This window comes from Euleptes europaea, chromosome 21 (genome assembly GCF_029931775.1).
Source record: "Euleptes europaea isolate rEulEur1 chromosome 21, rEulEur1.hap1, whole genome shotgun sequence".
Classification (NCBI taxonomy): domain Eukaryota; kingdom Metazoa; phylum Chordata; class Lepidosauria; order Squamata; family Sphaerodactylidae; genus Euleptes; species Euleptes europaea.
This window is the reverse complement of record NC_079332.1, coordinates 6694568-6710571: the sequence shown is the minus strand read 5'-3', so window position 1 is coordinate 6710571 and position 16004 is coordinate 6694568. Positions and strand designations below refer to the sequence as shown.

General features: G+C 45.0%; 1 protein-coding gene across 1 annotated transcript in view; it reads right to left on the bottom strand.

Annotated features, from left to right (window-relative positions):
• SDK1 (sidekick cell adhesion molecule 1) overlaps positions 1 to 16004 on the bottom strand; it is a 474538-nt gene that overhangs the window by 198005 nt on the left and 260529 nt on the right. Inside the window, exons 6-7 of the mRNA XM_056866585.1 lie at positions 7188 to 7302; positions 6040 to 6230 (exon numbers count right to left, since the gene is read on the bottom strand). Coding sequence (XP_056722563.1) covers positions 6040 to 6230; positions 7188 to 7302 — 306 coding nt within the window. The remainder of the gene's footprint in view (positions 1 to 6039; positions 6231 to 7187; positions 7303 to 16004) is intronic.

The window sequence follows — 16004 nt, the reverse complement described above, 5'->3', positions numbered from 1 at the left end:
AGGATCTGCCCTTGCTCTTCTGGCTCTATTGACACATTAGCCCATGCCCTTTTGGAATGCCGCTTTTACGAGGAACTTCGATCGCACTATATTTAACCCCCTTTTAATATACAAATACAATGCCTCTGTGACTGACATAATGCCTTTTTTACTAAGCGACAGGGACCCTAAGGCTACATTGTCAGTGGCAAGATTTGTTTCAGTCCTTATATCCCTCCAACACTAGATATATGCTGCTCAAGATCAATTGATCAAGGAGCTTCTAAGGGATAAAAGGAAAGGAAACCAATATGGTCTTATCTAATCTGCAGCAAATCTTCCCAAAACCAACGCTGTGCGAGCTCAGGAACATGCTACCCTTTAAAAAATTTATAACAACTGCAGCTAATAAAAACCAGAGTTTGGAATCACCTCGGTTTATCTTTGCTGGAATTATATGAAGACATCCCGGGGATGGCTCTGCCGTCCCCTCCGGAAAACTGCAGCGCAGCTATAGGTTAGTAACATGGTAAGGATTCGCTGGGCCTCTTGATGCATCCCTGGTACAACTCACTAAATATTCAGATAAAAACATATTAATGGGACCTCGAGCTTGCTTGGAGGTTCTAGCAGGGGAGCACAGCTATCATATACCCTTGACCAAAGAATGGTACACTCCTTCTATCTGGGATGGTCATTCTCTTCCACCTAGTGCGCAGCTTCGGGAGGGACGCCCATGGAGCGGTAAGGGAGGTAGGGGACATGCGCCTAGCCAGCCATATCAGCCGAATCAACCCTGGCGATCAATGGGGTGACAGATGTCACAGCCAGGTAGTGATGTAATAATCATGCAGACTTTTGGATAAATAGATGGAGTATTGCTTGGTTCACTGTTATGGGTATTTTAGTTATATTAGCAGCGCGGCTTTAGTTTCTTTTCAAGAATTTGTATTATGAGTATTTTAGTAATGTTGTATTTCCATTTTCTTTTATTGTTATATTCTCATTTTCTCTTAATAAATTCTCTTTAAAAACATATTAATGGGAGTTTCTAGATCATATGGCTCTAGTGTGCTAATGTGTGTGTGTGTGTGTGTGCGTGCACGCAAGAGAGTCTTTTGTTTTAGGAAGAAGCCGTGGTACAGAAGTAGAACATCGTCTTGGCATGCAGAAGGCCCCAGCATCTCCAGTTAAAAGGATCCGACAGAAGGTGACATGAAAGACAAAGACCTTGGCCTGAGACCCTGAGAGCTGCTGCCAGCCAGTGTAGACAAGGCTGTCCACGATGGACCAATGGTCTGACTCCATATAAAGCAGCTTTGTGTGTACTGAAATCCAAGGATGTTATTTCATACTGCTAAGGCCTAGGGCCCTGTGGCGCAGAGTGGTCAGCTGCAGGACTGCAGTCCAAGCTCTGCTCACGACCTGAGTTCGATCCCAACAGAAGTCGGTTTCAGGTAGCTGGCTCAAGGTTGACTCAGCCTTCCATCCTTCTGAGGTCGGCAAAACGAGTACCCAGCTTGCTGGGGGTAAAGGGAAGATGACTGGGGAAGGCACTGGCAAACCATCCCTTAAACAAAGTCTGCCTAGTAAACGTCGGGATATAACGTCACCCCATGGGTCAGGAATGACCCGGTGCTTGCACAGGGGACCTTTGTCTTTTTTAAGGTCAAGGGCATTCACACGACAAGTGCGACGTTCAAGGAGCAAGAAACAGATTATGAGTTGGCGTGGCTGAACTGGCCCCTGCATATCATGCCATGCTGCTAGATGAAGTTGAACCGGCATTGTCTGTACAAATTTTAGGTGAACCTCTTACAGGATGGAGCAATGCATCGAGTATTTACTTGGGTGTTTCTTTTACGTGAGCCGCAGCACCTGCCCGTCATATTAGAGTAAGCAGAGGCTAGATAGCCATCTGTCAGCAATGCTGATTCTATGAACTTGGGCAGTTCATGGGAGGGAGGGCATCTTGGCCATCTTCTGGGCACTGGGTGTGTGGGGGGGAGGTAGTTGTGAGTTTCCTGCATTGTGCAGGGGGTTGGACTAGATGACCCTGGTGGTCCCTTCCAACTCTATGATTCTGTGATCTGCCCCGTACACCAAAAGAAGATGCAACTATGGGTTAAATCATCCCATTTGCTATTTAACTTCTTTGTGAAATCCCTGGCAATGAGAGTTTGCAAGGTCTCTGTAAATTAAGGCAGTGTCCAAATATATACTCAGCAGAATGGTGCTATATATGTTATATCCGCTCTAGGTATTCAGCCTAAAGCCCAGCATTTCCAGTAGGTTACTGAGATGTGATTTGCCTTTACAAAATCCACTTTATCTCTTCCCGTCATGCTCATCCATGTTTATTCCTTGCCTCTTTAAAACTGTAGTTTCTACCAACAGGCTCTCTGCACAAGTAGTAATCGCTGTCCAGGGTCCTTGTTAGCGTCCAAACCATTTTTGTTTAAGCTTCCAAAACTCTCAACCATAAATGCCTACAGTTCCTCAGAGTAGTTTAGATTTCCAGTGCCTGAAAAGAAAATTCACATGTGGCTCTCTCACCTTTTCAGACAAACCCCGTTCATGTGGACATGACAGAATTTAGTGGGCCTGCTGTTGTTTTTTTAAATAAATCCTCCTCCTGTATCGGGGCCAGGAAAATGACAGAGGGAAAACTCCTAGCGCTTCCATGCACCCGGCTCCACCAGGAATTCTTTATAATCGTGACCCTTCCCCTTCTCTGTCTGCAATTCAGCTGGGAGGATCCCACACGCGGAGGGCTACAAGCCGGAAAATCTCATCCCAACTGGAATGCTGGGAGAAGCAGTTACAGCATGTTGCCACTCGCTGCCCCTAAAACAGAAAAGGATTTCTCCTCTCTTCTTGAAATTTGTGGTGGTTCAATCGTCCCAATTTGTTCTGAGACTCCAAAGAAGTTTCGGGTGAGGTCCCCACCCCCCACCCTGGCAATGGAAACCAATTTAAAAGTTTCGGGTGAGGTCCCCACCCCCCACCCCGGCAATGGAAACCAATTTAAATGTCGTTCAGATGCATCAATGACTCCTATATCTATCTATCTATCTATCTATCTATCTATCTATCTATCTATCTATCTATCTATCTATCTAATCTGAAACAATCTGAACAAAGGTTTTTTAAAAAATAAATAAACAGACCCTGAATAGAATATAATGCACATCTCTATCCCAAACAAGCTTGCTAAAAAACTTTCTTCTACTTCACACCAGAAAGCGCCAGTCCCTGTATGTTATCTACTGGTGTACTCTACAAATATTTTATGTGCACAAATGGGCAAGCATAATCGAGTTCTTAAGTGCTACTAAAACAGATTTTAATAATGTAGGTTAGGAAGGAAACACCTTCAAGGAAGCTTACAGAGATATCTCTTTGCGAAGGAGCCTTCTATCCTTTTCGATTCTTGTCTTCACCCTCCCCTCAAATCTGTTCCCTCCCTAATTAAGAAATGGCTCTGTTCCATTATGGAGCTGTTGCCTTTTAATGAATTATCTACTAATCTGTTAACTTCATTTCCTGCTAGAGACACCCCCCCACCCCCCCGCTTCGGCACAAATGCATAAGCAACAAAATATGGCATGAAGAGCTGACACTCGGAGTAAGTGCCCGCCACCCATAGTGGCTTGTTCCATGAAAGGTGTAATAAAAGTAATTGGTAACCAAATTGTTACTGCTTGCTTTTAATCCGCCCGTTCATATCTCAAGCACTTCTCCTAACATCATTTACCACCAGTCCCTACAGATCCGATACAAGAAATAAATAAAACATCTAAAAATCAGAGCGTGTGGGCGACTAATCAAAGGTGTCACTGTGACTTCTAAGATCTTTCCCTAATGTTCAGTTTTTTCTGTTTTATCTGAGCTCTGCTTACAGGGCCATCTGCACCAGCAGAAAAAGGGGCTTGAAATACTGCAGGAGGCAAAAGCTGGTGGTACCGCCACAAAATTAAATTTGTCGTAATAAAATTGTGGGGATAAAGGAGGGCTTAAATCAAAATCGTAAATAAGCGAAATGCGCCCCTGTTTTTTCAAGGAAAAGGAGCTCGGAGGTCACTTTTTGAAGACAATAAAGCAATAAAAAAGCAATAAAAGAATAATCAAAGCTAAAATCGAAGTCCGCATAGCAAGTTCTAAAATAAAAGTGGAGAGTGAATAAAAGGGGAACCAATTTTGCAAAGAAGAAGAGAACTGCCCCCCTGACTTTAGTGAAATGTTTCAAAGTACCTGATTATAAAATAGCTAGGGTTGCCAACTCCGGCTGGGGAAATCCCTGGAGATGAAGGGTGGTCCTGGGGAAGGTGGAGTTTAGAGAGGGGGCTAAGTGGGGATGTGATACCATAGCGTCTGCCTTCCAAAGGCGCCACTCCCTCCAGGGGAGCTGATTTCTGTAGTCTGGAGACAACTCCAGACCCGGCCTGGAGGTTGGCAACCTGAACCATAGGCTAAGCTTATTGCATTTTCAATGCAGCGTAGACATTTCCATTCTTAATGCAGAAGGGGTGGATGTGCTGGGATAGGAGCCTGCTCCATGAGGGGTGGGTTTCACTTATCAGTGCAGTGCTTGTGGTCCACAGCTGCAGGGATAGCTCACACGTCTTTAGGAGTTCATCAAGGTCTCCCCTCCTCCCTCATCTTAAAATGCATTAATCCATGTGGCTATGACTTCTAACAGCAAATCTTAACTCTCACTTTGGGATAAGAGAAGGCGCTGGCTGCCAGAGCGGCATCCCTTCATTTCTCACATCCATTCCACCAACGTCAACTCCTCCCTTTTCCAATAGGATCAGATCGTCAACAAAAAATTCAGCAATTTGCATCGTTATCAACAGAGTCACCCGAGTCAAATAATCCATATATATGTAAACTACACCGGGCAATACAAATGAGATTTAGGAATGCTAAGTCTTGCTCGCAAGAAGAAGATTTGTGGAGGTAGAGTCAAGGGCTAGCTAACTTTGGGAAGCCAAAGGGGGGGGGGGAACCCTGCTTATTCTCAAGCCATTTGGAAATTAGGGGCATACTAATGGTGAGGTACAGAAATTGTATTTTGCCCGCAATATCCACTGTAGTGATAATCAAGGCTCTGAGATGCTCAAAACCATAATAAGAAAATGGCCAGAGCTTCAAAAGGGAAGTTCACTGAGATTTTGAATTATCCATTGTAAATGAAGGTTTTTGTTTTTGCAGCTGTCCCAGCACCATCCTCACAAGCTACTCAAAGCTACTAAAAGTCTGCAAGGGACAGATTGCCACACAGAGATCTGCCACACAGAGATCTGTGGAGCAGAATGAACTCCCTTGGTTACTCTCTAAGAAACTGAGAATCTTTAAAAGTCCCCCCCCCCCGGGGCTTTGCGCACGGTTTCTGCGTCAGTAAAGGCCCAAAATGTATCCTTCAAACAGTGCTGTTAAGATTAATGTAGAAGAAGTAGGCTGGGATAATCACTCAAGAGGCCCTCCGATTGGTAATACACATAAGCTGGACCACACCTACTGTTCCCGTTTGCAATCCAATAGCGAGACACTTCACAGGTTCCTCACCCAAATAAAATATCAGTTTGAAGCTTCCAGTATGACTTTTTGATCACTCCCCATTATTTGGGACACTTTATCTTACAATGTTGGAACTGCCTGGTTACACACCTACTGAGGGTGAGGGAAGACAATCAATAACTTCCCCTGAGTGAAACTATGCCCAGATTGATAAAAGCAAAAATGGCTTTAAGGAAGCAAAGAAATCCCACCATTGTTTACGGTGCAATTTTTGAAAATCAAAACTCACCGTAAGGCATTTTTTGATATTTTTACTAAAATAATAAGCCAAAAACTTATTATTATTGATGAATTTCTATTCAACGTAGAGGAACGGCTGAATTAATTGCAAAGGTAACCCTGGTTCACCTCTTCTGTTCCGTTTACCGGGGAGAGGTACAACTATGAGGCCAGTGAAACCGTAAAATCTCCATTCCTGTTTCCTGCTGTCCTGCCGTTCAAGGCTCATTTTTGCAGAATAAAATTAAGTGTCTTTACCCAGGATGGAGAGGAAAGCTTTTGCTTTCTCTGGCTCCGCAGAGCTGTCTCTCGACTGCGCCTCACAGACGTACATTCCAATGTCAGCAGAGGTTGGGCTGGCGATAGCGAGGCGTCTCCCAAACCTGCTAACTCCACTGGTTATTTTGACTCCGTTTCTCTTCCAGGCGATGCTTAATTTCTCAGTAGGCCTGTGAGGGTAAAAGTCATGCCCATTATGACTGTGAATTATGTTATCTGCAGTAATAACACAGTGAACATATGACTCACCTAACTCTTCCAGGGCTGCCGGCATATTGAATGTTGGACACTCAGAAATAAATCCAGATGCGGTTGCAGGGTCTTAAAACAGCCGTGCTTTGAAAGGAAGGGAATGGCAAGAGTGCCATCCAACAGGCAGAGCTGAGTGTTACAGTGGTGGAGCGTCTAAGGGCTAATGATTTGGTTGGCCTAAGTAAAGGAGGAGGAAAATAAACCACGACTTTGGCTCTCGGCCGCACGGTGGTGCTTTTATGAGAACTCTGGTTTGCAGATAGGATTGTCTTCGGCTGCCTTCCCAGGGAGACCATCAACTGGCCTTCCTAACGTTCTATGAACATTTCAGATCTTTACCTTTTTCAGGATGCCATTCCCCTCCCACCCACCACCCACACACACACTGTTTTCACGGCGAAATTTCCATCGAGTAATAAAAAAAAACACATTCAGGTTCCCTGGATTCACTCGACATTATTAAGTTGTCCAAAGCCCTATGCTAGACTTTCATTATCCAAACCCTTCTGTGGGAGCCGAGCAAACCTTCCTTCTCCGATTTATCTCATCAAGAGCTTAGCAACATCATTTGACCTCATTTTAAAATGTAATACAATTAATAAGACCATTGTTTGGTACTTAGATGCCGGCCGCCACTGAGCCTCCAAGGTATATCTTCTTCTGCACAAATAATTTCCTTTTGTTGCTCCCTGGAAACAACCTGTATATTAACCCAGTAACAAAGTTGGACAAACTAACCCTGTATTCTCCATGTCTTAGAGAAAGCTAACAGTGTACTTCGCTCTGTGTATCGTCACTTGGAATTAAACGGATTGTCCTTCCCCCAGTTTTAGATGGGCACGTTCTTTACAAGGTTTTTTTTTTTTTTACATTACCTGCCATTGGCCACGCATTCCAGTACGACTTCATTACTTCCAGCTATCACACTAGTATTGACTGGATGAATGACGATAGCAGGAGTCATGACGCTGGAGGAAGCAGCAGCAGCACCTATAAACAGAAGGAAAACAAACCATTATAAACAATGTACTTATTTAATTCATTTATTCCCTGCCTTTCTCCCCAACGGGGACCCCAAGCAGCTTACCACATTCTCCTCTCATCCATTTTACCTCACAACAACCCTGTGAGGTAGGTTAGGCAGAGTGAGAGTGACTGGCCCAAGGTCACCCAGCGAGCTTCCATGGCCTGGCTCAGTAGCGATAGTCAATGTGGCCCAGCATTCTAGCAATTGCGTCAAATAAGAGATCCCACAATCCATTCCCTTTTATCTCTTTAGGAACGTGGGGTCTGGTTCAAATCAATTCCATTTTGATCCAAAAAAAAAAAAATTCAAAGAGAGGAGGGGCAGGAAGGGAGGTTCTGCGAAACGTCGGAATTTCACACTGTAGATGCTCAGAGGCAGTTGATGTTAGGGCTGTCGATTCGGTTCGTCCTGAACCGAAAAACAGCCGAATTTCCCGATTCGGCGGTTTTTAGTTCGGATGGAACCGAACTCAAAAAAGGTGGGAAAACGGGAAGCCGAATTCAGCGAGTTCGGGGTGTTCGGTGAATAAATCCGGCAAATTCGGGGTTTGGCGCAGCAGCATAATTGTTAGTTAGTAAGCAGCACTCTCCCACCGCCAATCGGTGGCCAAGCTGGGTCTTCTTCTGGCCAATCAGTCGCGATTGAGTGCATGAGCCCAGCTGCTGAGCGGCCCGGCCGGGGAGAGAAAGAGAGAGTATCTGTTTGTGTGAGAGAGAAATCCCCGTGGGGGGGGGGTGCTTGTGCACATTCGCTCCTTTCCGTGGCTGCAGAGGGCGCATTTTTTGGGGTACAGCCCCCAAACTTTCAGCGTAGCTTCAGAGGAGCCTTCTTGCAGGAATCCCCAAGTTTTGTAAAGATTGGATCAGTGGGGGCTGAGATATGGGCCCCGAAAGGGGTCCCCCCTTAATGTGCATTTTTATTCCATTTACAGCACACATTCGCTCCTTTCCGTGGCTGCAGGGGGTGCATTTTTGGGGGTACAGCCCCCAAACTTTCAGCGTAGCTTCAGAGGAGCCTTCTTGAAAGAATCCCCAAGTTTTGTAAAAATTGGATCAGCGGGGGCTGAGATATGCCCCCTTTTCCCTATTGGGATGAATGGGATCAGCCGATCCTGTGTGCATCTCGACAGCGGCAAATCCAAGGCAAAACCTCCCGTGCTTAAATGGAACTGTATTGGATTACCCAGTCCTCCAAGTCCCTCCTGATGGAACAGAAGACATCCACAGTAAGACCCCTTTTGGGGCTTTAGTCTATAATTTTTCTCCTTTGTGTGTGTGTGGGGGGGGAAGCAGAGTCTGTGTGTGTGGAGGGAGGGAGCAGTTTCTGTGGGTGGGGGGGAAGCCCGTTCTGTCTGGGGGGGTGTGCCCCCTCGAGTCTCTCTCTTCCTGGTTTGAGGGGGGGGGGTTTCAGTTGTGTGTCCTCAGGTTTTCCCTCATTCATAAGATCGGTTAGGTCTATTTTGATGCTTGCTCAAAAATTGTTTTCAAATTATGACTTAAAGAATGCATTTGCTTGGTCCTGAGTCCGATCCAAAAGGGGAAATTCCACCCCCCTCCTGCTCCTTATGCTTGGCTAACATGCCTCTGTCCCTTTCCATGGTTTGCATACTCCCAGGCGTCAGGTGTTGCTTTGCATGGTTGCAAACGTGTTGCTTTGCATGGTTGTGTTGCTTTCCATGGTTTGCAAACTCCCAGGCGTCAGGTGTTGCTTTGCATGGTTGCAAATGTGATGGTTTGCATGGTTGTGTTGCTTTGCATGGTTTGCAAACTTCTTCGCACCTGCCCCGCCCTTGCTCCCCACAGCTCAGCTGTTTGTCGGGGCTGGGATCTTTGAGTGGGCAGCAAGCTCTGCTAATTGCAAATGCACATTAAGGAGGGGGGACCCCTTTCGGGGCCCATATCTCAGCCCCCGCTGATCCAATCTTTACAAAACTTGGGGGTTATTGCAAGAAGTGTCCTTTGAAGCTACGCTGAAAGTTTGGGACCTCTACCCCCAAAAATGCCCCCCCCGGAGCCGCGGAAAGGTGCGATTGTGATTTTAATGGCTTTATTCGGCCGAATTTTTCCCCGAACTCCGGACCTCATGCCGAATTGCATGGACCCGAAGCGGGGGAGTTCGGACTTCAGCATTTCCCGAATAAAAACGGGCCGAATTTTGCCAAATCCGAATTTAACCGAATTTTTTTTTCAACAGCCGTAGTTGATGTGTTCCCTACTCTCCTGCTCAAGTGCCACTTTGTGGTGTATAACACAAAACAACTGTAAGGGGCTGAAGTTACAAAAGGATGCACTGAAAAATAAATCAAAGAGAAATTAATGGCCAGATTTGAGTCCAGCGGCACCTTAGAGATTAACTAGATTTTGGGGTATAAGCTTTCAAGAGTCAAAGGAAGCTCCCTTCATCACAAACGATATCTACAAAGAGAAATGGAAGAGAAAATCCCTTTTTTCTCCCCTTTTAAAAAGAGAAGAAAACGAGGGAGGGGCTGTGGCTCAGTGGCACAGCCTCTGCTTGGCATGCAGAAGGGTCCCAGGTTCAATCCTTGGCATCTCCAGTTAAAGGGACTAGGCAGGTAGGTGATGTGAAAGACCCCTGCCTGAGACCCTGGAGAGCTGCTGCCAGTCTGAGTAGATGATACTGACTGATGGACCAAAGGTGTGATTCAGTATGAGGCAGCTTTGTGTGTTCATGTGAGAATAAGAGGAATCCATGGCTATATCTTTAAAAAGTGATTTTTGGAAAAAGAAATCCCACTCCCCATAACAACACTGAAACAAATACACCTTTTCTGCATGCACAAGTCCACTACAGTTGCCACTTTTCGGATACAGCCGCCTTCCCTTGGGGGAGGCGGGAAGATGAGAGGACATATTTTTTATTACATTCACATTTCCTTCGTGTATCTGAAGCAAAAACAGCCACCTCCTGCTTTGCTTTTCAGTTCTGTGCCCCGGTCCAGCCACTTTCTCGGTTATCTAAACACAAAACGTTACTGCCTTGATTCCCCTTCCACCCATCCCATAATCATCTATCGCTCTCAGCGGTTGAGTCGTCACTATTCTATAAATAAGCACCACCAAATCCAAGGCAAAGCATTCTATTGAAAACTCTCTCGGCTTTTTTTTTTTCCTTTAAAGGGAACAAGCCTGGATTCAATGGTCTGTAAGTGCAAAGCACCGATGGTTGCAGTCTCCCCCCCTCACCTCCTCAGGAAAGTTGATTCCTGGGGTCATGGTACCTTTGTGGAGCAAGCAATTTTGCCTCTTCTCCCTCCTCACTGTAGCCCTGACATGGCTCTTACATCATGTGGGTCCCAAGACCCCAAGAATCGACTTTCTCGGGGTCAGAAAAGGACTACTAGGTCTTTTATGCATGGGCTGGATCTCCCTGCTTGGACCTAGATTCATTGCACATTAAAGTAACCCGGGCTGGGGGAAACTGTATGCATTGGCTTGAATGATCAGGGACGAAACTGTGTGCTAATCGAACCATGAATACAGAAAAACAGTCTCCCAAGCTCAAATCAAGCCCCACCCCTTTAAATGCTGCTCTGTAATTGGCTCACCTCACATTGCTCCCCGTGAGAGAAGATTTCCTACACCCCAAACCCAACCGCCGCATAAAACAAGCATTTGAAGAACAAAAAACAAAAAATGGAGCAATCTGAAAGGAGGAGGGGGAGAAATCCAAGCCTCGTTTTAAAAAAGCCTTTATTTTGCTCAGTAAGAGCTCCAGAAAGAGATAGCAGGAAGCACTTGAATCCCCACCTCTTTACACACTGCTTTGTGATTGGCTGTGAAAGAAGCCAATCTTCTGTTTTCCCCTGCATGCTGCTTTGAAGAAGGGGTTGGAAAAGGGTGGGGCCTGATGGCGTGGGGAAGCTCAACCCGAGTGACAGAGTATGCACGCTCTGTGACTCCGGAATGAGCCACGATGAACGGTTTAATTCGTGGAGGAATGGGAAAAGCCGGATTCATTTTGCATTGAAACAGCGTTGAGCTTCCAAGGAATGAGGTATCGTACACACTGAAAAATTTGATCCTGGCTGAAATGGGGAATAAAGGAGGTTAAAGCGACCATGCATAGAACACCCTGGAGAGTAGGGCCAGCGGTGAACATCAACCGCCCTGGTGTAAGCAAATTGCTGGATCCAACCCACAGTCTACCATCACCAGCGGCTACCGAAATCAATACAGACCAGCCTGTTGCAGACAGAAACGATTGTAAAAGCCCACGATTGGGGGGAGAAAAGCTTTCTGCATTGTCTAATAATGTACATGATGGGGCTTCTTAGGCAGAGATTGTTAAAGGAACACCTATACAAGTACAAGACAGTCCCTATTTTAATCTGCAAAATGTCACAGAGTATGGAGTTGCTGAAACATCTGAAGAAGAAGAAACTGCATTGACCAGCAAAACTCAACATTTCACTCCAACTTTGCAATAAATCTTCTTCTTCTTCGTCTTCTTCTCGTTAAGGGTTCCAGCCAGTTATTTCCTGTTGCATTCCTTATCCTCTGCAACCCCTTTTAATATCAGCAAGCAATGCTTCATGCCACTGAAAGGAAGGAGATCACAAGGGCTGCTCCCCAGCAAAATGCAGGGCTCGGTTCCCCGAGAACAAATAAATTAAGCTCAAAGAGGTTTCTCCACCACTGCTCCCTTTTATTTCCTACCAAAGATTTGCTGACTTCTGTTTTTGAGATCTATTCATGTTCTGTTTCATCTTACTACTTCCTTGCGGTCTCCAAAGGAGCTGTCAGTCCTGGAGTGAGTTCTTTAAAAAGATATTTTTATACATCAGGGAACAAACATGAAATTAACAAAGCAGCATATCACAGCAACCTCAATCCCCTTTCCTTATCAGAAAAGTAAATAACCTCAATCTGCTCCTCTTTGGTGAGACTACAAACTGTAAATAATTTAGCTTACGCAACCGCTGGCAAAAAAATGACTAAAAAACCCCACTTGCTATCTTAGTGTTATTTCTTTTTTCAAATGTATGTATTTAGGAAGTCAATTAAAATGCCGGTTCTGGTATTGCTTTGATTCAAGCGATTCATCTTGGGGAAAACACCGCTATGGATTGGATCCAACCAGCTTTTCTGCTACTGAAAAAGAAAGGAGTTCCCGATCTTTGACCACACAAAAAAAGGTTATGCTGAGAATCATGGGGCATGTGGGATGGGGGCTGATGTATGAACAGGAATTGGGCGAGACTTAGTGAAGAAGCTGTGCAGAGGAAGGCACTGGCAAACCACCTCTGTTAGTCTCTTGCCATGAAAACCCCAAAAAGGGGTCACCATATGTCGGCTGCGACTTGACGGCACTTTACACACACACAGTGAGGAGCTGGCTGGATCCAACCTGATGTTTTTTCTACTTGAAAAAAGGATGTGACAACAGATTGCTAAAAATAAGGACTGGAACAAAAGACAAATCCTAACTGACTCATCAAATACTATACATTAAGGCAGCTTAGAATGATAAAATCCCCTCTGATGAGTCAATGCAATTTAGGGTTCTTGGTGCTTACATACGTTAATGGCTCTGGCTGAATTTGGAGCTAGAAAAGAGGACAATGGAGGATTCCTAATGCCCCAGACTCCACTGTGGAAGAATGGCTAGTTTAACTGGGGAGAAAGTGGGAGAATCTTGAGAGCTTCCTTAGCTCTAATCCCAGAAAGGACTGTCATATCGAGTTCAAAACAGAGAACTGATAAGAAGCAGTCCATGAGTAAAGGTCTAGTAGACAAAGTACAAATGGGGCCCATAATGCTCACCTAGAATCATAGAATCATAGAGTTGGAAGGGACCACCAGGGTCATCTAGTCCAACCCCCTGCACAATGCAGGAAATTCACAATTACCTCCCCCCACACCCCCAGTGACCCCCTACTACATGCCCAGAAGATGGCCAAGATGCCTTCCCTCTCATCATCTGCTTAAGGTTATAGAACCAGCATTGCTGACAGATGGCGATCTAAACTCTTCTTAAAAACCTCCAGGGAAGGAGAGCTCACCACCTCCCAAGCAAGCCTGTTCCACTGAAGAACCGCTCTGTTAGAAAATTCTTCCTAATGTCTAGATGGAAACTCTTTTGATTTAATTTCAACCTGTTGTTTCTGGTCTGACCTGGGGCAACAGAAAACAACTCAGCACCATCCTCCCATATGACAGCCCTTCAAGTACTTGAAGATGGTTATCATATCTCTCAGTCTTCTCCTTTTCAGGCTAAATGTACCCAGCTCCTTCAACCTTTCCTCATAAGACTTGGTCTCCAGACCCCTCACCATCTTTGTTGCCCTCCTCTGGACACGTTCCAGATTGTCTACCTTCCATGCTACAAACGGGGCTCTCAGTTCTTCATAGGCTTCAAAAGGAGGCACAGAAGAGGGGCAAGGACTTCGTGGTAACCTCTCACCATTCACTGTGGGAAAAGATCCTCTTTGTGCAGCAAATAGATAAGTACAGGAGTTTTTTTGGGGGGGGCACTTACATTGTGCCTGCAATGAGCTGGATATAGGCAGGGACTTCATCTGCAGCTTATTACTAATTGCAAAGAGGACTCTGGTGAATAGCGTTTGGGCTCGTTTTCATTTTCATTCATACCACGTCCTAGAAGCAGCCTATTAGCAAAATTAGTCATCTGATAATGGTTTCTGAACATGTGGGGTTAAGATGATGCTGATCAAGACCTAATATATTTCTTTTGAATCCTGACATAACAGTAGAATAACACTGGCTTTTTATCTAATGGAGGGCTAATGTGCCGAGCTTCCTAAATGGCGCATAATATGTCACTTTATTCAATTATATTAAACTCATCAAAACGCTTCGTGATTGGCCTGCAGGACATCAATTGAAAATATAATTATTAGCAAGCCTTGAACAAATACGGCGATGCTTCCAATTTCCTAAAAGGTCCTTGTAATTAGGCAGCTGTTTTTTTTACCACCTTCATTTGGGGTGGAAGAAGGTGGGCTGGCGCGACCCTTTTCTTAACCACTCTGGGCCCCTGTCCTGAAGTTAAGTTTCGAAAGAAGATGTCCACCTGGATCAGCTAGTAGGAGAACCATCTATGCCAATAAAGGTTATATATGTATGTGTGTATATGTATGTAGTAGGAGAACCCAAAGGAATGAACGAGTGATGGTGGGTGCCAGGGAAAGAATTTGCCATCCTGGAGTTTGCTTTTCCGTGACATCTGTGCCAAGCAAAGGATTTTTTTTTTTTAAATGCACACCTTGAAAATGAATCTTCGCGCCAACTGGGTTGACCTTCTACTGACGCTACTCCGGGGGTGAGGGGTCCACGAAGGAATGAAACTTTTGGTCCCAAACCAATTCCAGATGTTATCCCATCGCACCGTGGCAATTGAGTTGGCGCTTTAATTCGGGAGCCCAGCAGCAGACCGAGCTCAAAGCCGGCGGAGATTTCTGTTCTGTACTCCGAGCTTGCTTTCTGACAACTCTTTGAGCGAGCGAGGAGCAATTTGGCAGCGCACAGTCTGGCACTGACCTGACCTTTCCCAGTGCCCAGTGAGGGACTTCTTTCCGCCAAGAAACACAGCACCCCAAGCATCATTAGCCCTTTTAAGCCGGGGGGGGGGATACATAGCTGTGACACATTTCATCTAAGAATGCTAAGGCAGCTTTTCAACGCCCCCCCCAAAAAAACACATCATATCAAATATCTGCCTTGCAGGAGGGTGTAATCTTATTCAACATGAGCTAAAAGGGAGCCAGCGCCATCCATAGCCATTCCAAGACCAACAGGGACCGCATCCTGTGCCAGACAACCACCAGGGGGAGCCAGTTAGTTTAAAACATCTACCCAGCCTGCAGAGCCAAAGAAAGAAGAAGAAGAAAAGAGAACGTTTTGCTCTCTTAATGATGGAATCTGCAATATGACAGCCCAGATTTGAGAAGGAATTTAAAACAGCTGATTGGCGGAACTGATACTGAGGAGAGTGATATATTTTTATGATATACTCAAGGAAGAGAAACATTCTTGTCAGCGAGTGCAAAGGTAGCATTCTCTCAGGAGCGCCGAACAGGCAGTTTTTCCAAGATCATACAGAAAAGTTATTAAAAGGGTGCCTTGCCCTACACAAAAGGTAGTCAGCAGAGATCAAGAGGGCACGTCCCGGGAAAACGGACACAAATCTCCACCTAATTTCCTTCCTCTATCACATGACCTATCCTTAAATCTTACAGTTAATGTTACATTTGAGACATTTTGATTACCGGAGCCTATTCCTTTCGCTAATGTTACTTAGCACACATATAATACCTGAGTATTCCAAGAGTGGATTCAAAGAAATCACACTTTCAGGACCAATTCAAGGTATTGTTTTGGTCTTCACCTTTAGTCAACAGATACCTAATATAGTTTGTAAGTGGGGAGAGCTCAATGGACTTCTTCCCAATCTTGTATCAATCAGTAAGACTGATACAAGAAGATTGGGAAGAAGTCCATTGACCTCTTCTCATTGAAATCCATTGACCTCTTCAGAAATGGACTCCATTGATAAATTATTGGAATATACGTCCACATTTCCTTAAACCGGGCAGGATTATTGATTTATATTATTTATTTGCAATAGGGTGGAACAGAATTGAGATTATTATGCAAAAAGGGAATGGGGATGGGGGGGAAGTGTT